Below are 25,817 nucleotides of genomic sequence, written 5' to 3' on the forward strand. Positions count from 1 at the left end.
TAATAACCACTCCCTAGATATCTGGTATAGTGTTCTTACAAAGCGGAAATGTAGGCATTTTAAGTGAACAAAAAGAAGTATAATAGCTATTGCCTATTAGGGTATATGACTGGCACATCTCCTTTGAAGACGGACGGATGAGTCAAGTCACCATTACATGTTCAGTGAAGTGTGGCAATGTGCTCAGGGCTGAGGCTAACTCAGAGAGTGAGACAGAACGTGGCCTCTGCCTTTCGGAGTGTATCATTAAGCACAGTACACAGACTCTGAACAAGTATTTACACAAACACTTGAATAGCATTAGGATGTGGTATATGAGTATGGTATATGTGGTAACAGAAGGAACCTGACTAGCAGTCCGGAAGATCAGAAGAAGCGTCCCTGAGGAAGGGACAGTTAATCCAAAACATGAATGATGAGAGATTAGCCAGAAGACATACAAAGGTTCTGGGTAGAGCGAAAAGAATGTTTGAGGACCAAGATGCCTGAAGCATTTGGTTAAGAAAAGGGCCTGGCAGAGGCAAAGCTGGAAAGATTGGCAGGGGCTAGATGACACAGGACCTTGTAGGCCACATTAAGAATTAGGGTCGTAATCCTAAGTAATGGCAAGCCACTGAAAAGTTTTAAGCAGGGGAATACACTGAAATGGATTTTTAGATGCAGAGTCCAAGGTTCTTGCCTACAAAATTCTGGTGGTCTGGAAAGGTTCCTAAATACGAATTTTAAAGAGGTTGCAGGGAATCTGATATGAAGCTAACTTTAGGAACTACTACCATGGAACATCAGTTGCTTGTGGGCTTATGGAAGGAAGTAGTACTTAAAATAATGTTACGGTATGAACAGGATATACACGCTCCTTGAATTGTTCATTTATTCTTGGCCATATTATATCAGCACATCACTCATTCTAGGGATGGTTTGGCATTTGGAACAGGTGAATGGGAAGTGAGACGATATAGCACTTGCTAGAGGCACCCTGTCCAACCACTGCCACTTCAGGACAGATGGGGCTGATGTCCCCTATGCCGCCTGCGCTGCTTTCCTACCGGATTCCAGGAGCAAAGTCTGCTTTGGCTGCCATGGAGCAGGACAGATGTGCTGAGGAATTAATATGAGTAGCCTCAGCATGGTGGAATGGAAGTGGTGTTTGCACAGTTCAGCGACCTCATCCCTCTACTGGGCTATCTCTGAAATGTGCGTTTTAGACAGCATCCCAGAGTTTTCCCAGATCTGTGCTCCTGCTGCCCACGGTGGCAACCAGTGTGACAACTACGTTTCTTCTAGCTGCTTTCCCTTCCCTGTCCCCTTCTTCACTCCCCTACCAATGTTTTCTTCATATCCCAAGTAAACCACCTGCAATCATCTCCTGGTCTCAGGACTTACTGCCAGGGGTGAAAACTGTCTCTTGCTGTCACAGAGTACATTAAAGAAAAGACTGGCAACCATATTTTAGCATATTATCAGGAATGATGCAAAGAAAATCTGCTAAAACCTGAGTGAGAGATTATATCCAGTGAGAAATTATTGTGGGAAAAGAAGACAGAAGATAATTTGATATCACATGAATCATCTTATTTAAGTTATCTATCCAGAGTATGACCTAGGAATATAAAAGGAATTGTCTGGCCAAGCTTTTGTTCCAAAGGAACAAAAGAAATACAGGTTAAACACTCCCAATCCAAATATTTGAAATCTGAAATCTCCAAAATATGAAACTTCTTGAACAATTTTAGAGCATTTCATAATAGAGATGCTCAACTGGTAAAGTCTATGCAAATATGCCAAAATCTGAAATGCTTCTGATCCCAAACATTTTGGATAAGGGATACGCAACTGTATTACAAAACAATTGTTGAACTACTCCTCTTTCAACCACATTAACAAAAACTAACATTTATGCTGGGCATGGTGATGAATGCTTGTAATCCCAGCAGTTCAGGAGACTGAGGCAGGAGAATCTCAAGTTCAAAGCCAGTCTCAGCAATTTATTGAGGCCCTCGACAACTTAGTGAGACCCTCCCTGTCTTAAAATAAAACATATAAGGGGCTGGGAATGTGTCTCAGTGGCTAAGCACCCCTGGATTTAATCCCTGGTACCAAAACATACACACACACACACACACACACACACAACCACTAATATTTATAAAGGGCTTTTTACTTATTAATCAAATTGCAAGAGTTTTATATTATATTTACATTTTTCACCTCATATAATCCTCACAATCTCTGAGGTTAATAACATTTAAGGAGCAGTTCGTCTTCTCCCAGGAAGTAGGGAAGCCAAGATTTAACTAAGCAGGGCCCTATGCTTTCAGTCACCAAGTTATGCTCCTTTTCTATGGAGGAAAAGAAAAACAACAAAAAACACTGTGATGTGCTCTTACAGTGCTGGACCTAAACTATTTTTTGGTCTGCTCCTTAGATCTGCATCAGAGAAATACTTAATCTTTTTTTCTTTTTTATTAGTGCATTATAATTATGCATATTATTTTATTAGTGCATTATAATTATGCATCTTATTTTATTAGTGCATTATAATTATACATATTATTTTATTAGTGCATTATAATTATGCATAATAGTGGAAATCACTGTTACACACTTGTACATGCACACAATATGACAATTCACTTTGGGTCAACTGTGTTCCCCAACACCCTCCCTTCCCTTTCTCCCCGTGCTCCATGGTGCCTTTTCTGTACTTTACTGATCTCCCTTCTATTTTCATGAGATTTCCTCTCACCCTTTTTCCCTTTTGCCTCTGTAGTTTCCACAAATGAGAGAAAACATACAACCCTTGACTTCCTGAGTTTGGCTTATTTTGCTCAACATAATGCTCTCTAGTTCCATCCATTTACCTGTAAATGACATAATTTCATTCTTCTTTATGGCTGAATAAAACTCCATGGTACATATAAATATGCACCATGCAGTTTTTTGTATGTATATGTATCCCACATTATATGTATTCCACATTATGTATGTCACATTAAATATATCAAATTATATATATGCACATATATATGTATACATACATATATTACATCACATTTTTTAATCCATTCATCCACTGATGGACAGACACCTAGGCTGGTTCCATAGTTTTGGCTCTTGTGAACTGTACTACTATAAACATGGTATGCATATATTGCTACAGTGTGCTGATAATTCTTTAGAATAAATATTGAATAATGGTATAGCTGAGTCATATGGTGATTCCACTCCTAGTCTTTTGAGGAAACTCCGTAGTCATTTCCATAGTGGTTTTACTAATTTACAATCCCACTGACAGTGTATAAGTGTCCCTTTCCCCCCACATCTTCCCCAGCATTTATTATTGTCTATATTCTTGATGGCTGCCAATCTGACTGGAGTGAGATGAAATCTCATTATAGCTTTGATTTGCAGAGAAATACCTAAGTTTAAAAGCTACATTAAGAGATGGTCATGCTTAGAGCCTAATGGCAAAAAGCTAAGTGTTAAAGTTGGACGAGGAGAAAACCTAAGAAAGTTTAGTAGCATTAGCTCTTTAGGGTCTCCTGGGTTTGTACATCTTAAGCTATAATCAGGAGTTGGGGCAATGCCTGTAGTTCCAGTGACACAGGAGACTGAGGCAGGAGGACGGCATGTTTAAGGCCAGCTTTGGCAACTTAGTGAGACCCTGCTTCAAAATAAAAAAAAAGGGCAGGGAGGCAGTTCAGCGGTAAAGTGCCCCTTGGTTCTATTCCCAGCATCACAAAATAAATAAATAAATACATAAATAGGAAAGCACTGAACAGAAAAGGGCTTACATCACTGATAGTGTTTACTCAGGGAACTAATACTGAGAAAAATACCTAGAAGAAACAAGAACCATCATTATATAATACCTAGCATAGTACCAAAAATGGTCAATAAATATTTTTTAATATATCAATAATAATTTACTTTCAGAAAAGTTTAACTTTTCCACCAGGAATTATAGAAGCTCTTAATCAATATGAGATTACTTACTTCCTCTAGGCTTTAAGTGATTAAATTCTTCTTAATTAAGCAAAAAATTTATAATCCTATGTGCATTCCTGAATATGTTCCAAGTAATCCTATTTCATGTATAACTGTAGTACGCCAGTTAAGAACAAATAAATAAATAGAAGGAAGACAAATAGAGCAGAGGAAGGGGTCATTGGGGGAGGTGGGTAAGGAAACGGGAAGTACTAGGGAATGAAATGGAGCAAATTATGTTATGGCCATATGTGAAAATGTCACAATAAACCCCAATATTATGCATAATTATAATGCACGAATAAAAACATAATAAAATATAAAAATTTTTTTAAAAATTGATCATCTTTATCATCTTTTCTATTCTAACCTAGTTATACTACTGATTTGCTATAGGCAGACTTTTCTTATTGTTTCTTGTTTAGGTGGGAAGAAATGAGAAGTAAAGTAAAATTCTACATAACTAACTAGCAACAAAGTCCCTGAAGAAGCTCCTTCACATTTCCTGTATATTAAAACTGCAGCTTTGGCCAAAGCCAATGCAACAAGTGAATTGAGAAGATGTAATTAAAGCAAGTGAGCACGTCTAAATCCTGAAGAACAGGGCTTCAGGGTCTCTACGGAAAAGGATCAAATCCTATGACAAGCAGAGTCCTGCCCCTATTTTTCCTCCCCTGCTTGACAGCAGTCACTGCTGCTCTGTCATTATCCTCCCACAAGTTAGAAAGGGATAAATCTGCCACTTTCATCATAATGGAATAAGACACTTGAAAATTACTAAAACACACACACAATTCAAAGCAAAACATAACTAGTTACATAACATGCTCCAGATCTTCCTGAAAAGAAAGAAATGCACTGGGAAAGAAATGGAAGACCATTTCTTTATCTCTCAAAAGACAGTGTTTCCAGCTTTGGGCTATACTAAAATTAGGGTTCTTTTTTTTTTTTTGAAATGGAGGTCAACCCAGCCTTGAACTCCTGAGCTCAAGCCATCTCCATCTCCCCAGTACCTGGGACTACAGGTATGTGCCACCACAGCAAGATTTGTGTTAAGTTTAAGAAGAAGAGAGAAAGACTCTGATCTCTTGGGAAAATGTGAGTCAGGACAGAAGAGGGGGAGTTGTCAGGCACTGAATCCTACTATCATTTTACATTAAATGAAATGCATTTTCAACAATTCTCGAGAAAACATTACCATAGAACATAAAACGTCAAACATAGGCAACCTCTTCAATCAGAGTGTTTCCCAACAACACAAATATCATCGTTTTAATTACCTGATTTCAGGAGATGAAGAGCTTTCATTCGTGTCTGTCCTTTTATTTCTTGGAAATGATGGGCTAGCTGGAGGCATCTCACCACTTAAGCGGTCTGGGAAAATGCGGTCTTTATTCAAATTGATTTCTGAATAGGGACAGTTGGCAGCACTAGCAGATTAAAAGAAAAGAACATTTCCATTAGACCCATACTTACATCTTTCAATTAAATGACAGGCTACAGAGTACAAAATTTCAAATTTGAACTGACTATGGTACATTATATATATATATATATATATATACATATACACAGACACACACATATATATATATATATATGTTTATATGTATGATTAGACCTATAGTATTAAAGACTATCTTTAAAACATAATTTAGGTAGAATCTGATAGAAAATATGCCTTTGCAATAGATTCTTAAGAAGCAATCTGCAGCAATCTTTGAAACTGAGCAATGGTCTCTGAAGGATTCTCTTTGTACTATTCAAGGGTTGGAGCGGTGTCAATCTCTGAGAACGAAATGCTTAAAGACATCACAGGAGAGCTGGTGAGAGAGGTGGGAGAGACTGATCTGGTCAATGGGGCACATCTGCTTCCTAAGGGGATCCTCCAGGCTCCAGACAGTCAAGAGCTCTTTAATTTCCTTTGTAATAGTTGCTGCCTCCAAGGGAGGGAGGACACCCTGTAGAACATTCCCATCCCCAGTCCTGCACCTATAGCTAATGTATTCGACACACATCATCTATAGTTAATGCCAGCAGTCACTGCTGCTCTGTCATTATCCTCCCACAAGTCAGACAGGGACACATCTGCCATTTTCATCATAATGTCCCTAATGTGAAAAAAGGGACCAGAAGCCAACTTGGATAACCACCCATCTAGTTCCCTCCTCTTCCCTCTTTGCCTGCAGGAGAGTTCTCAGGTCTGATGGTGGTGATGGTTCCTATTATCTAAGCAGAGGAAATCAAAGTCATTAATTGTTAATTTAACACTAGTTAGTAGACACCCGTGCCTGGGCCTCAGCATTCCAGTCTCCAAAATGAGTGGGGAACCCTATATCTCACTGACCTCTCCAACTAACTGCCTGTCTTGACTTTATATGAAGCCCTCTGACCCCCCAATCCTCACCCTGGAGTTCTGAGAATGGAACTCAGGGCCTCCTGGGAATCCTGATGCTAGGCAAGTGCTTCTGCCACCGAGTACAGCCCCAGCCCGGGAAGTTTTCTTAAATCTGGAAATGGTTTTGTCCTTAGGTAAATTATATTCATGCCTTATGTGTTCTTTTCTTTAGTTGAGGTGATAGTGACAATGTTGATAATTATCCAGGGGAAATTTTAAACAGTACATATCTACCTTCTACCAAGAGAATCTGGTACACACTCCTGAAAAGAAAGAAGAGTTTTTGCTACCAGGTAATTTTCATAATGGTCTATAAAATTTATCACTGATAACTTGTAAGAAAAAAATGCAACCTTTATTTCATTTAACTACATGCTACTCTATACTGGTTAAGCAAAAGAAGAAAGTAAATAACATCTGATCATGTGTTGATATAAATTCACCCATTAACTATTAACCCAACAATAACAAAGCAATAGCCAGTAATATTTATGGAGCATTTACTATAGATGAAGCACTGTGTTAAGTGGTTCTCATGCTACATTTTGCTTAATTTTCCCAACACCCTATGAAGAAAGCATTTCAGGAGACACACTATGGTTTAAAAAGTTCAGTAACTTCAGTCTTGATTATTTCAATCATTTCTTCAGTAAGTATTTATCAAATATCTATTATGTGCTAAATACCTTTCCAGGTCTTAGAAATACAACAGAAAACAAAAGGGCTAGATCCCTGATCTCATGGAGCTGATATTCTAGGATGAGATGGACAATGCACAGTCATACGAATACATTACAGAACTTCACATTGGGATCAATGCCATGAAGGAAGTAAAACCCTATGACACAGGAGAGGATGGAGGTCTCCAGGGAAGAGCAGCATCTGGCAGGACCCTAATGGTCAGGAAGTAAAGCTCAGTTCACTCTTAAGGGAGAGTGTGGTCGAGGATGTGGGAAGTAAAGCCAGGAGTGTTTGAGTGAGAGAGAGACCAGCTAGGCCAGCACGTGAGAGTGAGATGACCCAGGAGATGCAGACAGGGTGAGGATGATACAGGCCCAGCAGTCTGCAGTCACGGGGACAAATTTTTATTTTGGGTTTATTTGGAACCTCTAGGAGATCTTCTGATAAGGGAATGATAGGGTTTAACTTAAAATTTAAAAGATCACTCAGGATGCCTTGTGGTTAGATTTCAAGGGGACAGAACTGGAGCCAGGTAGGCATTTAAGAGTAAAAACACGATGGTGACAAGAATATGTGTGGCGGCAATTGAGGAAAAATGAAAAGGACCATCATAGTATCTTCTGTGATCCCAAGATGACCTGTGAATGAACAGGGGATGGCACGGGTATAAAGGAAGAATTTGAAAACAGCCTTTAAGTTTCTGGCTTGAAGAACCGGTGGTAACAGAGTGCCACTTTTTTCTTTTTAATTGTTTGTTCTATTTAGTTAGACAAGACAGCAGAATGCATTTTGATTCATTGTACACAAATGGGGTACAACTTTTCATTTCTCTGGTTGTACACGATGTAGAGTCACACCATTTGTGTAATCATACATGTACACAGGGTAAAGATGTTTGTCTCATTCCACCATTTTTCCTTCCCCCAGCCCTCTCCCTCCCCTCGTTTCCCTCTACACAATCCAAAGTTCTTCCATTCTTCCCTTACCTGCAGACCCCCGCCTCTACCTGCCCACCCGTTATGTATCAGCATCCACTTTTTAGAAAAAAAACATTTGGCCTTTGGTTTTTTGGGATTGGTTTACAGAGATACTACTTCTTTCTTTTTCTGAGATAAGAAGGACTAGGAAGAAGTAGATTTGGGGCAATCTCAGGAATTAAAGAATGGTTATTAGCCATCCAAATAGAAACACTACTTGCTCAAGCTCACACAGTGATGAAGCAGCTCACCAGAATGAGCAGTCTGTTTTATTCATCTTGCTGAGAAGAGGAACAGAGGAAAGTTGGACAATGAGGCTCGGGCAGAAAGCAGGGTGCACCAGCATGGTCCCTTGGAACGGTCGGCAGAGGACGGGGCTCCTGGGCTGCAATATTCATGCCACTGACCTCAAGCTCCCCCCAACACATTCACCTATTCCTCAGTTTCACAGTGGTGCAGAAGCCAAGTCTGACTTGCCGTCACACCGCTCCTCAAGATGGAAAACCCAGATGGCAGCAACCAACTGGGTCAGGTGGGTCTTCTGCCCACACTGTCACCACCTGAGGAAAGGAACCATCCTCTTCCCTTGGGGCTCCTGATTTTAGACAGAATTCAAATGTCTGCCAGGTGTTTCTACTCAGATATCCTAGGTCACCTAATAATAGACATGTTTCAAACCAAAATCTATCATCTCCAGTGAAACCTGCTCTCTGTCCTCCATTCCAGAAGAGTAAAAACACAACTAGCTCCTCCTGCTGCTCCTGTTCTCTTTTTCTGACAAAGAAATTAACCTGCCTCAGATCTTAGCCATCGTTGGTTCCATTCTATTCTTTGTTCCTCATATTATATATTTTTTTGCAAATTTATCTACTTGAATATTCTGACAACAGAAGAAAAAAAAATTCAAAGATGATGTTTTGGTTTGACAGTGTGCTGCTAATCCTAGAATAACACAATCATCAAGTTTCACTTATTGTTAAGCTGGTGGCTTTGGAATTAGTGAATAAGAGTGTGTGTGTTTACCTTGGAATGTGATGGGCTACAAAGCAAGTAAAGAACATAGAGGTCCTGTTCCCAGCCCCATCAACCCCCAACAATGCAAAGACCTGCAGGATTCTTGGATGGTTGGGACCCCAACGAAACACCACAGGCACAGCGTAGATGATTTACATTGCATGCTCTTCAGGGCAGGACTTTCTTTTTTTGTTGAATAAATGAAGGAAGAACGGACGTTTCTTGATTACCTTATGTAAACTTGGGTAGCCAAGAGGAAAGCAGGAGTGCTGGTCAGATGATGCGTACCATCTAAATCTCTCTTTCTCTCTTTTTTTTTTTTTTGGACAAGAGATTGCCAGAGTCAGAAAGAAATTTCAAAACTCTCAAGTCAAAGTAGGAAAACTAACCACAGTTCTCAGCAGAGATTTACTAATGAGCAGGTAAAGATCATCCCCCCAGGGAGCCCTGTGAGGATCAGCTCTAGACTTTACACTGACCCTTTCTCTTCTTTTGAGCCGTGAGAAAAATAAAAAATGCCTGCACACCATCCATTCTGCCTTCTACTCTGGGGTAGAGAGGAATGCCAGTTGGCTCCTGACGCAGGAGGTGATACAGAAATGCCACCAAACACAAGCATGCCGCAGTCACAGGGGATGGCATGCTGCAGGAGAAAGCAGGAAGCCTGGTTCTGAACACTCTCACTGCTTTGCCCTCCTCTCAGTAAGGATCAAGCACAACTTTCCAGGCTACTTCTTTATCAGTCTCAGTAAACTGAGAATGACATCAACAATGACCCCAATGGGCATCTTACCAGGCTAGGTGCTTTACTTATCTTACTTAATTCATCTCTCACAACCCTAGAAGCAGTTCCTACTATAATGTTCATTGTGCAGATGTAGAAACTGAGGTTTGGAGAGGGGAACTGGGCAGTGTCACTCAATTAGCTCTTGGAGTTAGATCATGAGCTCTGGCTGTCTCTTAACTGCTGTACCATATGGGGAAAGTGCTTTGCAATACTAAACAATTTTCTTATTGCTAATACACGGCAATGAAATTGATGTGAAAGTACTATTTTCTAGCACGGAGCTGCCACCTGTTCTCTAGACATATGCAACTCAAACATACCACACACTTACTACATGCCAGGTACTGTTCCGAGCACTTTATCACATCCTCCTCATAATCGGATACTACTGTCACCTGTTTCACAAATAAGGACACTGGCACAGAGAGATGAAGCACTGGCTCAAGGTCATAGAGCTCTTACCTGATGCCTTTCAAGGCAAGCCAACATACAGACGTATGCCAAGTATTTAACGACCTCATCCACCCACATTAACTACCTCTTAGAATAAGAACTATACTGCATTTCACAGATGATCATGTTTTCATGGAATTAGGGTCACTCCTATGTCTCCTGCTTAAAGGAGCACCAGAGGTTTGTGATTTGTATCACATTAGAAATGCTGAGTATTCTGTTTAATAATTCTTCTGTAATGTATAAATATGTTATTATTTTTAAAACTATGAAAACTTACTGTGTTGATTCAAAGAGTTAGGTTCTCATAATACATATAATGATTTCTAGTTTTTCATGTATTAAGATCCTAGCGACAAAACGTTAGTAAGGTTTGATTCATCAAACACGTGTGTATTATTCCATTATGGGCGCACACACACGTATTCACATATAACTCTTCACCATCAAGCAATTCTTCACAGCAGAGAGATAAAATATAGGATTATACTGTTCTCTCCTGTAAGGGCTTCATTAGGCTGCACCCAGGTCCATTAGCAAATTATTCCATATCAGTCATTTAGACAAATACTTGCCTAATAGTGCCTCTCAGGGGGCTGTTTTTCCTAGAAAACATTGGTCCACTCATTAGGTAAGGCGAAAGAACCACCTTACTCACTACTTTCCACTGCCACTTTAAAAACTTTTATTACTGTAAATATATTTATTTAAACAGTCAGGCAAGATCTCTAGTTTAAATGCTCCCATGATCATTCCCACACTCTGTCCTGACCAAAACACAAGATAGGCTCTATCAGGCAACTGTGTTTTGCAAGAGAGCTTGGCTGTGAAGAGCAGAGACACAGATACCCTTCAGGGCTGGGCTGAGTCCTGCTTCTTCTAACACACCATCCTGAGCACTCCCTTAGGCACCAAACCACAGCCTCCTCATCCATAAGGTGGTGCCTAATTCACAGACTGGCTGAGCAGATTAAATGAGGTCACACATGAGTCCTTAGACCAGTGTGTGGTAAGTCCCTGTTACATCTTAACCAATCACTGCTGTTAATGCTCTCTTACTAGGGGGTTAGAATCAAGTAATAGGGCTATGAATCTCCCTAGGGAACACGACACCCACATCTGACACTCTCACTGATCATTTTTATTTCAACATTATAAAAAGGTCACATTCTCAAACTTCATTACTGAGATGTATGTTCTGTTTCTAACACTTCTTGGATCAAATTCAATTTGTAATCTTCAGAGATGGTAGCAACAAATGCTAGTCAAAACACAGTCTTTTGCTTATGTGTTCATAAAACTGACTATTCTTGCTAAAAGAGCATCTTTCCTTGTTATCTAAGCAAAGAATGCATGTTTTGATTTATGCAGTTTCTCAGTAAATTAATCCAAAGAGAATTTTCTCATTATGTTTTCCTAAACGCAGCATTCTTTGCAAGGACGAAAATAAGTGCCAGTGAAATGAACCTTTCAAAGAATATCCATGATGCAGCAAGCTATTCCATGAGTCTACTAAAGAAATGGAAAGCAGGCTGGGCCTTTTAAGGATTAATATCCTGCCAGAAAAAGAGCACTGAGCGTTGAAAATAGGACAGCCTCTCAGAGAGCCTAAGAAAACCCAGTACAAAGGCTGAGAAGAGCAGAGGGCACTTGTGCCGAAGCTGGGGCCTCCCTCCTGTTCTGTGAATTGCGTTCCTCTGTCCAGAGGCCCCTGACCACCAATTCTGCCCTCAGCACGGAATCTGCTAGCTACACCCTGTATGTGACAAGAAAATGAAAAGAGCTGTTCATCAAGGCTGATCTTCTCAGCCCTAAGTATACTTCTGCCTCTTCGTCAAGAAAAGGAGTAATTCTCCAGAACCATTCCAACCTTGCTGGAAGAGTTTCTTTACCACATATCCCCATAAACTCATCCATGTATCTCATAATTCCTCCTTTCTCTGAACAAGCACAACACTACATCTGTGAAGAAATGCCCTAAGATAACCACCGGAACTGTGAAATAGGAGGGGCCCCACTGGGGGACCCTCAAGGTCCACCTACACACTTGGGCCCAGGCGGTCCTGAAAAGTGGCTGGGCTATCCGGGAGCAGACATGACTGTCACACAGACCTTACCATTACAGCAAACCTCCTACTCAGACCTAAACACTGCTAAAGACTATGAGCATTGCTGTGAGGTGGGTTTTTTTGTTCGTTTGTTTTTCTAGTGCTGGGGATTTGAACCCAGGGCCTTGTGCTTGTGCGGCAAGCACTCTACCACCTGAGCTATATCCCCAGCCTGAGGTGAGTTCCCCCCCCCCCAGAAGACCAAATAAAAATTCAATTGTATCCCAACAACATACTGTCAGTGTTCACCTGGTTTTTTTTTTTCTTTCTTTCTTCTTTTCCTTCACAATTTAAGCAAATTGCCTTTAGTACAATGAACATCATGAGATTGTATACTGGTAAGGTAAATGTGACAAAGCTTCAACATTAATTATTGTTTTGTATCTTACATTTTAATTAAATTGTGTACAGCTTTCTAGTTCCATCAGTGCATGAGTCTTTGAAAGTTGGGTAGATGACAATTCACGGAGTAGTGCCTTGACAAGCAGCCAGAGGGAAGTGGTAAAGAATACAGAGCCTCGAGCTACACTGTGCTCTCACCAAACCAGTTGTAAGGCAAGTTTGAAACCTCTCTCTAGTGTCTCAGTGGCCCTACAGCTCTGGTGTCATTGGGTTGTTCTGAAAGCTATTGTGTAGAGCAATTAGAGCAATCCTTGCACAGAGTAAACAAATGCTTGATAAGCCTTCATTATTCTAACTGCTGCTCACAAATATTTATTGAATATGCAATGGATATTTAACATGCTCATGAATTATTTCTGGTATTTAGACTTATATAATACCTGAAAAATAATCCAATTCCCTTCACTAGGCAATATTTAATAACTTCTAAGATGTAGTATTTTAAATTCAGTTTAAATTAATACAGTAAGTTTTGGTCTGCAGCAATTTCAGCAACAAAAAAGGATTGTTAAATGGATATTTGCAAATCATCAGCCTACGTTCAAACTTTTTATTCTGGAATATACCAACCCTCATAAAAAATTAGGGAGGAGTACTGTAAAAGAAAGATAAGCAGGACTGGAGGTTACAGAGATGAAAGAAAAAGGAAACTATATCAAGGTGAAAATAATTATACCAATCTTGCAATTCCTATTAAAACTTGGAAGAAGAGTAGAACATTTTCAGAATTTTAAAGACCTAGATTCACAACCTCTACAAACTTGGAAAACTAGATAAACAATTTTTCACACTAGGTGATTCAATAACATGAGTTTACAACACACTGACAAATTATTATTTTAATACACACCAAATGGGTGATGCTTTTGTTCCTTAAAAGTTCCAGTTAAATAACAAGAATTTACTGGTATTTCAATAATATTTTGAAATGTCTACAAAGATCCCCAAATTAACCAAATAATAACATCAAATTTAAATGTAGAGGCTGGTATGATGGTGCATGCCTGTAATCCCAGCAGCTCAGGAGGCTGAGGCAGGAGGATTGCAAGTTCAAAGCCAGCTTCAGCAAGAGGGAGGCACTAATAAGCATCTCACTGAGACCCTATTTCTACATAAAATACAAAATAGGGCTGGGGATGTGGCTCAATCATCAAGTGTCCCTGAGTTCAATCCCTAATACCCCCCCAAAAAATGAAAATGTAGATTAGTTTCCTTTTTTAGTTAGTTATGAGTAAGAGAAAAATATTGAAACAACACTTCTCATCTCCACTTTCTCATGTTTGATTATATTTGTGCCTTTTTGTGATCTTTACTGCTCATCTATAATAATCTAACCTCTCATTATTCAAACTGTCAAGTCACCCAATCACATAATATTCTACCAAAGTAATTTCAACAGAGCCCCTTCTCATTACTAATGGTAAACTTAACATAACTAGAAGTCACACATGTGTAAAACAAGCCAGATTGCCACAAAAAGTCAAATAGCTAGAGTAAATCTATTTTAAACCACAAATGCATTTTTCTCTCAGCAAGATTTAACTTCAGATATATGTTTCAATTTTACATAGTCACCATGGTAACCACATTTCTTATGGATCTAAATTTAAAATTAGTTCACATCTATTAGTACAGAAGGAAATCATTACACACACACACACACAACACATACATACATACATGTAATAGGCAGCCATCATACGACCCTGTAAGAAATTGTCATATGAAGGGGTGGGGGTGTAGCTCAGTGGTATAGCACTTGACTAGCACATGTGAGACACTGGGTTCAATCCTCAGCACCACAAAAAAATAAATAAATAAAATAAAGGTATTGTGTCCATCTACAACTGAGGGGAAAAAAAAAAAAACAGAAAGAAAGACACGGATATTAAAAAAAAAAGAAAGAAAATTGTCACGTGAATAGTAGTGAGCACTGAGCACTTACCTGTGAGGACCCAGGTGCCTGGCTCTCTTAAAATGGCCAATCCCTTTACATCCTGGGGTTGAGCATCCACCATGTTCTGAAGCTTCCATTAACTCTAATGGGCCTTAAAAAAAAAAAAAAAAAAAAAAAAGGATGGGACAAAAAGTTCAAAAAGTTAAGCAGACATCTGTAAGAATTAAATGTTTAGGATCAGAACAGGGGAAGGAAAAAATTCCCTAAAAATCCACTTTTTGAATCAACATATACAAACAGTAATACAAGCAGATTCTAAAAAAGTTAAAATATCTTAGGTCTCTGTTTTCAAAGGGTTTTCTCTATGACTTCATTCACATGATTTATCTTTCTTTAATAGTGAAATGGTAAACTCTGATCTCTTTCAAAACATCATAAATTATGTAAGATACCCAAATCTTAATGAGAAAATTTTAAACAATTTTTATCAAATAGATTATATGATTTACATAGAATACTCACACGCTATGAAAACCTCAAACACTATGTAACAATATGGGATAAGGGTTACAAACCCCCTTTCTGGCTCTTCTCTGCATTTCCAACCTCTCATCTGGGCCACAGAGAGAAGCTTTGCCCTCCCTAACATGACTCTAAGCATTCAGATTCAATCTATATGTGTGTATGCACATATATCAAGTATCTGGTTTTATTTTGCCACATAAAAGGTACAATACAGATGTGTACTACTCTGAAACACTCTCCTTTGGTTTCTAACTTGTCTTATAAATCTTCCTGTGGCAACATTAATATTCTTCACGACTGTTGTACAGTGTCTGCAGTATGGTACACCACAATTTATTTAACCAATGTTTCCAAGTTTTGTTATTTCAGATATGCTGCAATGAATACCATGTACCTGTTTTGTGCCCTTAAGCAGTTTATAAGCAGTATCCAGAAGTGAAGTGAATAAACAACACTGAGTTTAAAAAAAACGACTATAGTATGTCATATTTCCTATATTTTTTCTTACAAGGTATTTATCCTCCTCCAAAACTGAGATGATGATATGTTAAGTTCTCTCTGTTCATCTTTCTTTAAAAATTGAATTAAACTCAAATGTTTACTGAGATAACTGTAGATTCACACATAGTTCTAAGTAATAATACAGAGGAAGATCTTTTACACTGCCCAGTTTCTCCCAATGGTAACATTTTGCAAAACTATACTATAAAGTCCCTATTATGGTTGACACATTAAATTTAGATATTCTGACAAATTGTCTTTCAAAAATTTAGTATGTGTGTGTATATATACTGTATATATTGTATGTATTTTTTGTTGTTGTTATTGGATTTTGTTTATTTGTTTTGGTAGTACTGGGGATTGAACCCAGGGGCATTCTATCACCAAGGTACAACCCCTAGTTCTTAATTTTGAAATAGGGTTTCAGAAAGTTGCTGAGACTGGCTTTGAACTTGCGACTTCTCCTGCCGTCAGCTTCCTAAGTTTCTGGGATTACACGCATGAGTTGCCTCACTGGGCAATACTAATTTTAGAAAGCAATGTTTACTTAATAAAAGCAAAAGAACATCTAAACAAACTTTTTCAGGCACTATTTCTTTTCCTTTATGTTTTTGTGACTATGATAATTAAAAATTTAATAAAAAAAGGATTATAGAGAGTAGAAATATACAGTAGAGAGAAAAAGTGAAGGAAAAGGGGTTTTAAATTATGCATGCTACAAAAGAAAATGGAAATATTTAAGTTATCCTTGTGTCTCTTACTCAAGGGAGGCTGAAGAGGATGTCCAGTTTTGGAACACCAGCCCACGGGGTGAATGTCAGGAGAATCTGCATCTATCCAGTAGTCATAGCAACCATTCCAGCCATCAAAGTGAACCTGGAGAAGAGAAGAACATTAACAGTCACAAAAATTCCTATGGTAGAAGTTCTGCCCACAGCATAAATATATGTATCGTCTCCTAACTTACAGATTTGATGCCCAATTAATCATTTCAGTTATTCACAGCGTCAAACAAAAGGTCCTTTAGATACCTTCAAGATAGTATCTAAACAATAAGTGCCAAAGGCTTTTGAACATCAGTTCTATAGGTATACTGTGTGTATCTTTCAACATCATGAGCAACACGATTACAGAAACTATTACAGCATCTTCCTATGTTCTACATCAAACACCCATAAATATCGTTTAAACAACTGGAAAAACCAGGAAAGGAAACAAGAGGACACAGGAGGGAAAAGTGTAGTGGAAGACCTTCCAAGTAGATGTTAAGTAAGGTTTAAAAAAGAAAAATTCAATATCCTACTGTAAATAAATCCAGTGTACAAAATACCTCTCCATCAAATGCATTTTTAATATCTTTTTTTTTCTTATAAATCACTAGAATGTCTCCCAAAGACATAAAGAGCAGTATTGTCAACTTTATTGATCACCATGTGAAAGGGCAGCTGGTCTTTCAGTCAATGTCACTAGGAATCAGTTACATCTTCTAGGCAGAATATATTTTTTTCATATTTTAAGATGAAAGGAAATACTGAAACACCTTATATATTTTACCTTTTCTGCCCACTGATTTCTTTTTTAAAGTCTACTAATCTCTCACTCCTTCTAAGGCAATATATGCCAAATGGATTAAAAATTCAAATATTAAAAGTTGAACAATAAACACTATAGAAAAAGCAGAGTGAATTTATTTGTGATCATTTCAAGTCACCAAATTCAAACCCATTTAAAAAAAAAAAAAAAAGACTAACCACTCTGATTACATAAGAGATGTAAAGCTTCAGAGTGGCAAATATTACCACAACAAGATGGAAGACCCACAAGAAACTCAAAAAATACACAAGCTACACAGGTAATCAGGCACCTTCTTCCTTAATTTATTAAAACATCATATATCAAAATAAAAAGATAAAAACTCCAACAGAAATATGACAGATACAAATGATTCATTATCAAGAAAATAAATATTAGTGGCTGGTAAACGAATGAAGACATAATTTCACTTAAAACTAAAAAAACTACAAATTAAAGCCACAAGATGCAATTCTTTACCACCTTGCCAAAAATAAAAATGCTCACATTTTGGTGATTCTTATAGCTGGTTAAGTTTATTTTTGAAAATAAACAGGCACTCCCACAGACTGCTGATAGGAGCGTTAACTGGTGAGACATTTCTGAGAGCTATTTCGCAAAAACAATCAACATGTGAAATACATCATCATTAACTTGATCACCTTAGCAAAACTGTTTGTAATAGAAAACAACTGAAAGTAACCAGATGATCCACTAGCAGAATGGTTAAATAAATTATGGTATGTTCACAGGATAAATAATATGCAATTATTAAAAGTACATATTTATGGGTTCAAAATAATGTCCTCTGCAATGAACTCACTTTCTGCAGTTTAAAAAATAATTTTCCTACATTCAAAGTCTCACAGAATTCCATGCCTGAAAGAAATCACAGAATTTTAACAAGGAAAAGAGACAGACTAATTACTTAGCTAACAGTCATACAGCCAGTTAGAAGGAATAACTAGATCTAGAATTCAAGAATCAGGAATAAAATCATTCATCATTCACATACACTGAATATAAAACAGCACTCACAATTAACTCAAAACCACCCTTTGCTCTGATCAAAAATAACGTTCAAATAACATTAAGAATGACATTCATGACAATTTTCTGAAAAAACAAATTTGTAACATCAATTCTACCAACAAACGAGCTATCATAACTTATGACATTATAAGTTTTAAGAATTCTGATTTTCAATTCATCAGAGTAGATCATCTTTGTTTTACTAGACAAGAAACTCCAATTATTCTGATCTTGCCATCCCTAGATTCTTTCATGTAGGAATGAATGTTAACATAACTCACGCTCCCTTAATTATAAACAAGTAAAGTTCATAAAATTTAGTATCTGCCTCTAGTTAGTGAGCTAAATCCTCAACAAGGTAAGTGATTCTGGATACACACCAGAATTATCTATGAATACTGAGGGGAAAAGAGAAGAGGAAGGAAAAAGAAAAAGGCAGAACCACCCCTAAGGTTCTTACTCCACAGATCTGACTCAGGTTCTGTGCACCTGTATGCCATTTACTAAACTTCTTAGTAGCTTTGATGTGCAGTCAGAATTGAGAGCCACTGACCTTAAGTAGGACATTACCATATGGGCAGTACAGTCTCCAAAAATCTTGACAGCAACACAAATCAAAGAGTTTTTTTTTTTTTTAATTTTCCTCAAGTATAAATAAAAATAATGTTTATGTTGGGGCTATTATATCTAGTGATACCACATCCTTTCCTAGTTTTCATCTAAACTGACATCTCAGTCTGGCAATTTAAAGGTGATCTACCTAAGATTAATATACACAAGACACTGAAGAGAGATCTAATACTATCTACAAACTATGCTCGTAGGCATCTGGAGCCTTTTAGAAGTTGAAGTTTCTGGTATAAAATTTAGTTTAGATATCAAGAACGGATGCATTCAGAAATATACTACCAGATTAATATAAATATGCACAAAAGTATGTATTAATCTTAACATTCTAACTTTGAAGGCTAAATTTTAAAACCATTAAAGAAGTCTGTATAGTTTCATTTCATCCTTGAAAACTTTTAAGACTTCAGTCTGTAGCATATTAAGAGGTTTTTAACAAACGAAAACATCATGTTACAGAAATGTTTAGTAATCGTTTTTCTCTTGCTGGGTACTACTTTGAAATAAAGCCAAAGGCCCAAAAGAACAGCAGCAGAGAAAGACAAATAAACATATAACATGAAACAGTTAAAATTTTTACAAACACAAAAGAGAAACATAAAATTATTCCCATACTATTCCATTATAACAATCATAAACAAAAATAACTCAGCAACACTGTTGAATAGACTATTATGGATCAAAACAGAACAGATCATTTAACTGTTTAAAATTATAGTTTAGGAAACTGGATACATTTTTTCACCTAGAAGTATAACTTGAATCCTTTATAAAAACTATGTACAGTAACAATTTCAAGATTAAAAGTTAGTATTTTAGAAAGCACACTATTTCTTTAAAAAAAAAAAAATTTTGGCCAGCTTTTGTTCAAGTGAAAGGCAACTCAGTAAAACACATTTAAGACCCAGGCACTTACCTCCAGTCTCTCCTGAAATTAAATATGCTTGAAAAGGTATCAACCCACAAAGACTAACAAAAAAGGAAAGTAGCTGATAATTGGGAAATGAGAATGATGAATTTGGGAGGGAAAAACAGGTGAAGGAGTGCCGACCTTCTTAGGAGAGGGGATGGACTGAAACTCAGGGGCCTAGGGAGGGATCAGAACAGAAGCCATTCCGTTCCCCAAAGAAGCCAACAAGGACTCAGTCTGGACGCCACAGGTGGGTGAAGAGGAAGGTCTCAAAAAGGCCAAGACTGGTTCCCACTCTGAATATGGGCTGGTCAGAACCCTAGATCTGCTCCTCCACCCCACCCACAAGGCAAGGCCCTTTTCGGCCACCCTGCAAAAGAGCAAAGGTTGGCTTTCTAGAGAAATACAGTCACGAACTCCAGGACAAGGGCATGTGGCGAAGTGCAACACGGAGAGTCCCACCCGGCAGCAGCCAGGTTCAGCCTTCCCCTGGCTGCAGAAACTGAGAGGTTCCAGATGCCAACAGTGGGGACCTCCCTGGGAGAAGCCTGCCTCTTTGCTTCCTATGCCACGGTTAAACCCACCAGTCAACACAGGATTTCCCCTTTATCCATGGTTTTGCTTTCTATGGTTTCAGTTATCTTAGGTAAGGTGGTCTGAAAATGTTAAATGGAAAATTCTATATTTTAAAAAAGAGAGGGAGAGAGAGAAACCACATTCACATAACTTCTATTATAAGATCTTATTATTACTGTTCTATTTTACCACTAAGTATTGTTATTAATCTCTTATGTAGTTTATAAATTTATAAACTGCATCACAAATACATATATATGGGAGTGTGTGTGTGTATGTGTGTGTGTGTACACGTGGGCGTGTGCACACCCACAGTGTTCAGTACTGCCTCCAGACCGCCACTGGGGGTCTTGAAACAAATCCCCACAGATATGAGAAGCAACTCTAAGTCTACCCATGAAAGCAGCTAGTGTATGGTACCTTTTTCTTAATATAAACAGAATCAAGGATCACTGGACATTTGAGGAGAGCCAATGAAAGCAGAGGCCATGCTAATTAAGAAAGAAATCTGGAGGAAATAAGTAAGGAACAGAAGAAAAACCATCACCTGTATCCTCAGATTAAAAAAGCAATAATAGGACAGGATATAAAAAGAGATCCTATTTGAAAAGGAAGAGGGACTAGAAAATAAGACAAAAAAACTTTAAAAAAATCACAGGTATACTTATAAATGAAACAGAAGGTTTGGAAAATAGACTCGGTATTTAAAAGGAAATAGAATTTTAAAAGAGGGGGGGGTATACAAGAAAGTAAATAGTCAATTCAGTACAGTACCAGAGTACCAGAATAGCAGAACTTCCAGAAAGAGAACAGAGAGAAGAAGCAGTTGTCAAAACAACAACAGGAGAACATTTCCAGAAACTGAAGGACATAAGTTCTATGTTGAAAATGCACAAGTACTCTGCCTAAGGAAAAGACCCTTGCAACAAGGCAGCTACCACAAAGCCTCAGAACACCAAGGAGGCAGAGACAGAACTGTGAGCTTCCAGAGACAAGAGGAACATCATCCAAACAGGTGGAATCAGAATGGCCCTAGGTGTGCCGAGCACAATGCCAAGACTGAGAGGAAGGCAGAACAATGCTTGTAACACCCAATCAGAAACAGCTCTCTACCCACAACATCTAGCCTAGTCACAACACAGAGTCAAACACAAAGCTGGTATACACTGGCATCTTCAGACAGGCAAGAAGTCAAAAAAATCCACTTCACACACACCCTTTCTTAGGAAGACACAAAAAGACGTGATTCATCAAGATAAGTGTACACAAAGAAAAACAAAGTGTGCGACTATAACTTTGAGATTTTCAGGAAAATGAAATATAACTTAGTGTGTCAGCAAAAAGAAGTCCCGGGCTGACACTATATCCACTCAAGAGGTGGCTGCTGAGCTTAGGGAAAAGAGTTCAAGGAAACAGAGAGAGACAGAAAAACACACTTGAGCTTTTGATTCAAAACACAGATATTGAAACATTTGTTAAAAATTTCATGAGGAGGTGGATGATTTTTAAAAAATAAAACAAACTATGAAGAGATTATTGATGCCAAGAAAAACAAAAAGTCATAAGGAAAGACTACTTGGCACAGTAGTACTTAATAAGAAGAGTGAAGAAAAAAAAGGAAAAGAAAAGAAAACACCAATGTTGTAGTGCTGAAAGAAAAAGGGAAAATAAGAATGGCATAAGATCTAAATCCTGTTGGTGGGGCTGTAAATTAGTATAACTGCTGTGGAAATCAGTATGGAGGCTCCTCAAAAGATTAGGCATGAAACCCCAATATGACCCAGTTCTACCACTCTTGGGTATCTATCCTAAAGAATTAAAGTCATCACATTACAGCTCACAATAGCCAAACTTGGAACTGGCCTAGGTATCCATCAATGGATGAGTGGATAAAGAAAATGTAGTGTATATATGTATATGTATATATATGTATATATATGTACACACACACACACACACACACACACACACAGGAGAGTTTTATTCAGCCATAAGGAAAAATTAAATCACATCATTTGCAGGAAAATGGATGGAACCAGAGACCATCATGTTAAGTAAAATAAGTCAAACTCAGAAGGCAAAGAGTCATATGTTTTCTCTCAAATGTGGAAGCTACAGAGGAAAATGGGAAACAAAGGTAGGGGTGGATCTCCTCAATATCAAAGAGAGATCAGTACAGGAAAGGGACCAAAAAGTGAGGGACAGGTAGGAAGCGGGGAATGTTAGGTGTGGTTTTGGTCAAATTATGTTGTTATGTGTGTGCATGTATGAATATGTAATGACAAATCCCATCAACATGTACAACTATAATGCACCAGTAAAAAGTGTAGGAAAAAAATCTAAATCCTGAGCTATCATAACAGGAAGCAAAGAAGCCATATTTAAAACTGATGAACTGGGAAATGCCAGGATATATATTATTTTAGAAAACTGGAGATAAAACTTCATAAGCAACAACTAAGTGCTGAAAGTTCCTAGGGACTGGGGAGGGATGGAGGAGGACTGTATTATGTTCTGTTATAAAACGTAAATATAGCAAAACAGTCCTGAATGTTTTTCATCAAGATCATCTGATAAAATATCAGATTTTTAAAACTTTTTTACTACAATAGCTCAAAGTGTGAAATATTATATACTGTTAAACTTAAAAGTTGATTTTTAAGACTTGATTTTATCCCTGAGAAACTTAAAATAATAAGCTACACTAATAACTTAAGTCTAATTTTACTCTTCTTTTTCTTCCTTCATGAAAAAAAGAATAAGCTTTCCTGTTCTCTATTACATCTTACATTATTAGAAAAACTCCTACTGCTGAAACCTTTTATATTTTTACAGCCTCTGATGAATTTGGAACTGAGTCACTGTCCCTGTTTACTGACCTTTAAAGGCGATGATAAACACCAAGATATTTGTAGAGGGTTCACCTTCAGCTGTGACATTCACTCTAGTAATTATGAAAGGTAATCATCAACTGTACAGCTCACAGCCAGCTCTTTTTTGGGTGTCAAGTACTGACCAGGATGTGGTTTTAGAGAGAGGATTTGCTCCAAGTAAAGAACTGGATTCTAGTCCAAACCTCCCCTGTTAACTGAGTCCTCTACTTTAGAGTGTTGGACATCTCTGGGTCAAAATTTTCTCACATGTGAAATCAGAGAGTTGACCTGATTTTTTTTTAATCTGATAGTAATATATGTTCCTGAAACCAATATAGAAAAACCATTAATAAGAGAAACCTAATGATTTATTAGTCTCAGCACCTTGAGACAGTTATTACTGTTATTTTTTTTTTCAGAACTGTTTATATAACCATTCTTTAGAAGAAAAAAAAATCATATATTATACATAATGTTAAACTTGAATTTTTTTACTTTCCAATATGAAACATGCATCTGAAATACTTCATTGTAACATCATGTAGATGTAATCTATCTTGCCATAGGTGACTTGTGTTGTCCTCAGTGTTAAATACTGTACCCAGAATAGCTGAACTATATGGGAGCTTCTGTTGTTGCATATTTCTTTTGGTTACTCCCCAAAATAAATTCCTATGACTGAAATTCTTGAATTAAAGAATAAACAATATTCTAAGATTCTAATGCCAAAACTGTTTTTCACAACACCTGGGATACTTTTATTCCTACCAGCCATTATGTGAGAACCTAAACTAAAAACAGTTAAATTTTTCAATTCTGTGCAAACAGACTTATAAAGATAGTACCATGCTTAATTCCGCATTTCTTTGATAACTAGTCTATATTATTTTTAAAAATACTTCTATGTCTAAAATATTGATTACGTTAAGACTTACATCACAACCAAGCACAATTGATAAGAAAATGCACTTGAAAATAATTATTAACACAGGCCTTGCATTATTTCTAAAATTTTCACCAATGTTACATGACTAATTATATAATCTTAAGTAAAGTGAACTAAACATTAAAATTTCTATTTTATTTAAATACTACATGTGTATAGTTTTTCATGTTATTTGAAAATTTATTTTCTCATACATTATCTCATTAGTTAGTGGAGGATGTGATTATCTTTTTAAAATGAGCATACATTTAAGGCTCGTATAGCATGGAACTGAGATTTAGTTCTGCTATAGCCAGTAATGAATAAAGTAATTCATTTAATCTTTCTGAGTCTCTGCCTCATCAATAAAATAAGGATGACAGCACACATCCCCCACGTTGCAATTACTACAAATGTCAACTAATGTGAGAACACTGCTACCCTGTAAAATGCCGTGTACGGCGAATGTCTTGCTGTTGTAACTATTTTTATCCTAACAGCAATGCCAAACAAACCTGTGAAGGAAGAAAATGGATACTGTTCTGGTTGAAAAGGGAAGTGAATGCTGAAGGCAGAAACAGATGAGGCCTTCAAACAGATGAGGGTTCCCAACCTGGAACCCTGCTCAAGTGCACCAGCTTGCCCCAACAAACTGAACCCACCCTCCCCAACGACTGCTTGTCCTGTAAGAGGCATCTGAGTTATATGACTCAGCCTCAAAAAAATCCATTTTTATTTATCAAGCTATTTCTTTATTTGTCCTATATTCAAAGACAGGATATTCTTCCGGAACGACTACAATCTAATGCACCCCACAAGAAACATTATACTTCGATTATTTTCAGAAAAGCATACTACTGGAGAATGAAGATATGTTTTCTTCTGAACAGCACATTGTTGTATCTACTTTTTTCCAAATCTTAAATTGTCACTCATGATTGAAGAGAAAATGTCTTAGGTAAATTAAAGGAAAAACCTGGATGAATGCTGATTTCCCAAGAAGCATTGTCACTTACTTTGCATATTCCTACTATTTAATTTACAGGACTTTTACAAATGTCTTCTGAAGTTTCTAGGCAAGGCAACTTGTAACAAAAGTCAAAACCAAAGCACACAGAGACTACTTACTTTTATTCGGTGATCATCTGTATCTGCGACAGTTGCGACTCTAATAAACATGGGGTTTCTTTTGTCTACAACCTCAAGCTTCATTTTTTTCTGGAATCCATGTGGAGGTTTCTGCCACAACAAAAAATGTTATCAGAGATTCAGAGGAAGAGCAGGTGGACTCAATGTTACAAAGATATAAGAAATAGATGAGCTGTTTCCAGCTTTTTAAACTCTCAAGTTCCCAGACGGGCTCTGCATAGCACCTTTCCTATCAAAAAACACAATCCCAAGGACACATGCAAGAGAAACAGACCAAGTGCCTAGCTGAGGAGTGAGTAGGAAAGGCTGAAGCAAACATATTTTACTTTTTTGATTAGCTATAGGGAAGATGATTATTTTTTTCTCTCATTAGCTGGAGGTGTCTTAGCAAAATTCAGCAAGCATAAAATCTGATATTAAAAA

At 37.5% G+C, this 25,817-nt stretch overlaps 1 protein-coding gene across 6 annotated transcripts in view; it reads right to left on the bottom strand.

Moving 5' to 3' along the window:
* Nucleotides 1–25,817, bottom strand: part of L3mbtl3 (L3MBTL histone methyl-lysine binding protein 3) — a 112,406-nt gene that overhangs the window by 23,051 nt on the left and 63,538 nt on the right. For all 6 annotated transcript variants that reach the window (XM_047559419.1, XM_047559414.1, XM_047559418.1 and 3 more), the window contains 4 exons: nt 25,374–25,484; nt 16,492–16,606; nt 14,753–14,855; nt 5,268–5,417 (listed from right to left, as the gene is read on the bottom strand). In XM_047559419.1, coding sequence (XP_047415375.1) covers nt 5,268–5,417; nt 14,753–14,855; nt 16,492–16,606; nt 25,374–25,484 — 479 coding nt within the window. The remainder of the gene's footprint in view (nt 1–5,267; nt 5,418–14,752; nt 14,856–16,491; nt 16,607–25,373; nt 25,485–25,817) is intronic.

The sequence above is a fragment of the Sciurus carolinensis genome, chromosome 7 (genome assembly GCF_902686445.1).
Source record: "Sciurus carolinensis chromosome 7, mSciCar1.2, whole genome shotgun sequence".
In the NCBI taxonomy this organism is placed as follows: Eukaryota; Metazoa; Chordata; class Mammalia; order Rodentia; family Sciuridae; genus Sciurus; species Sciurus carolinensis.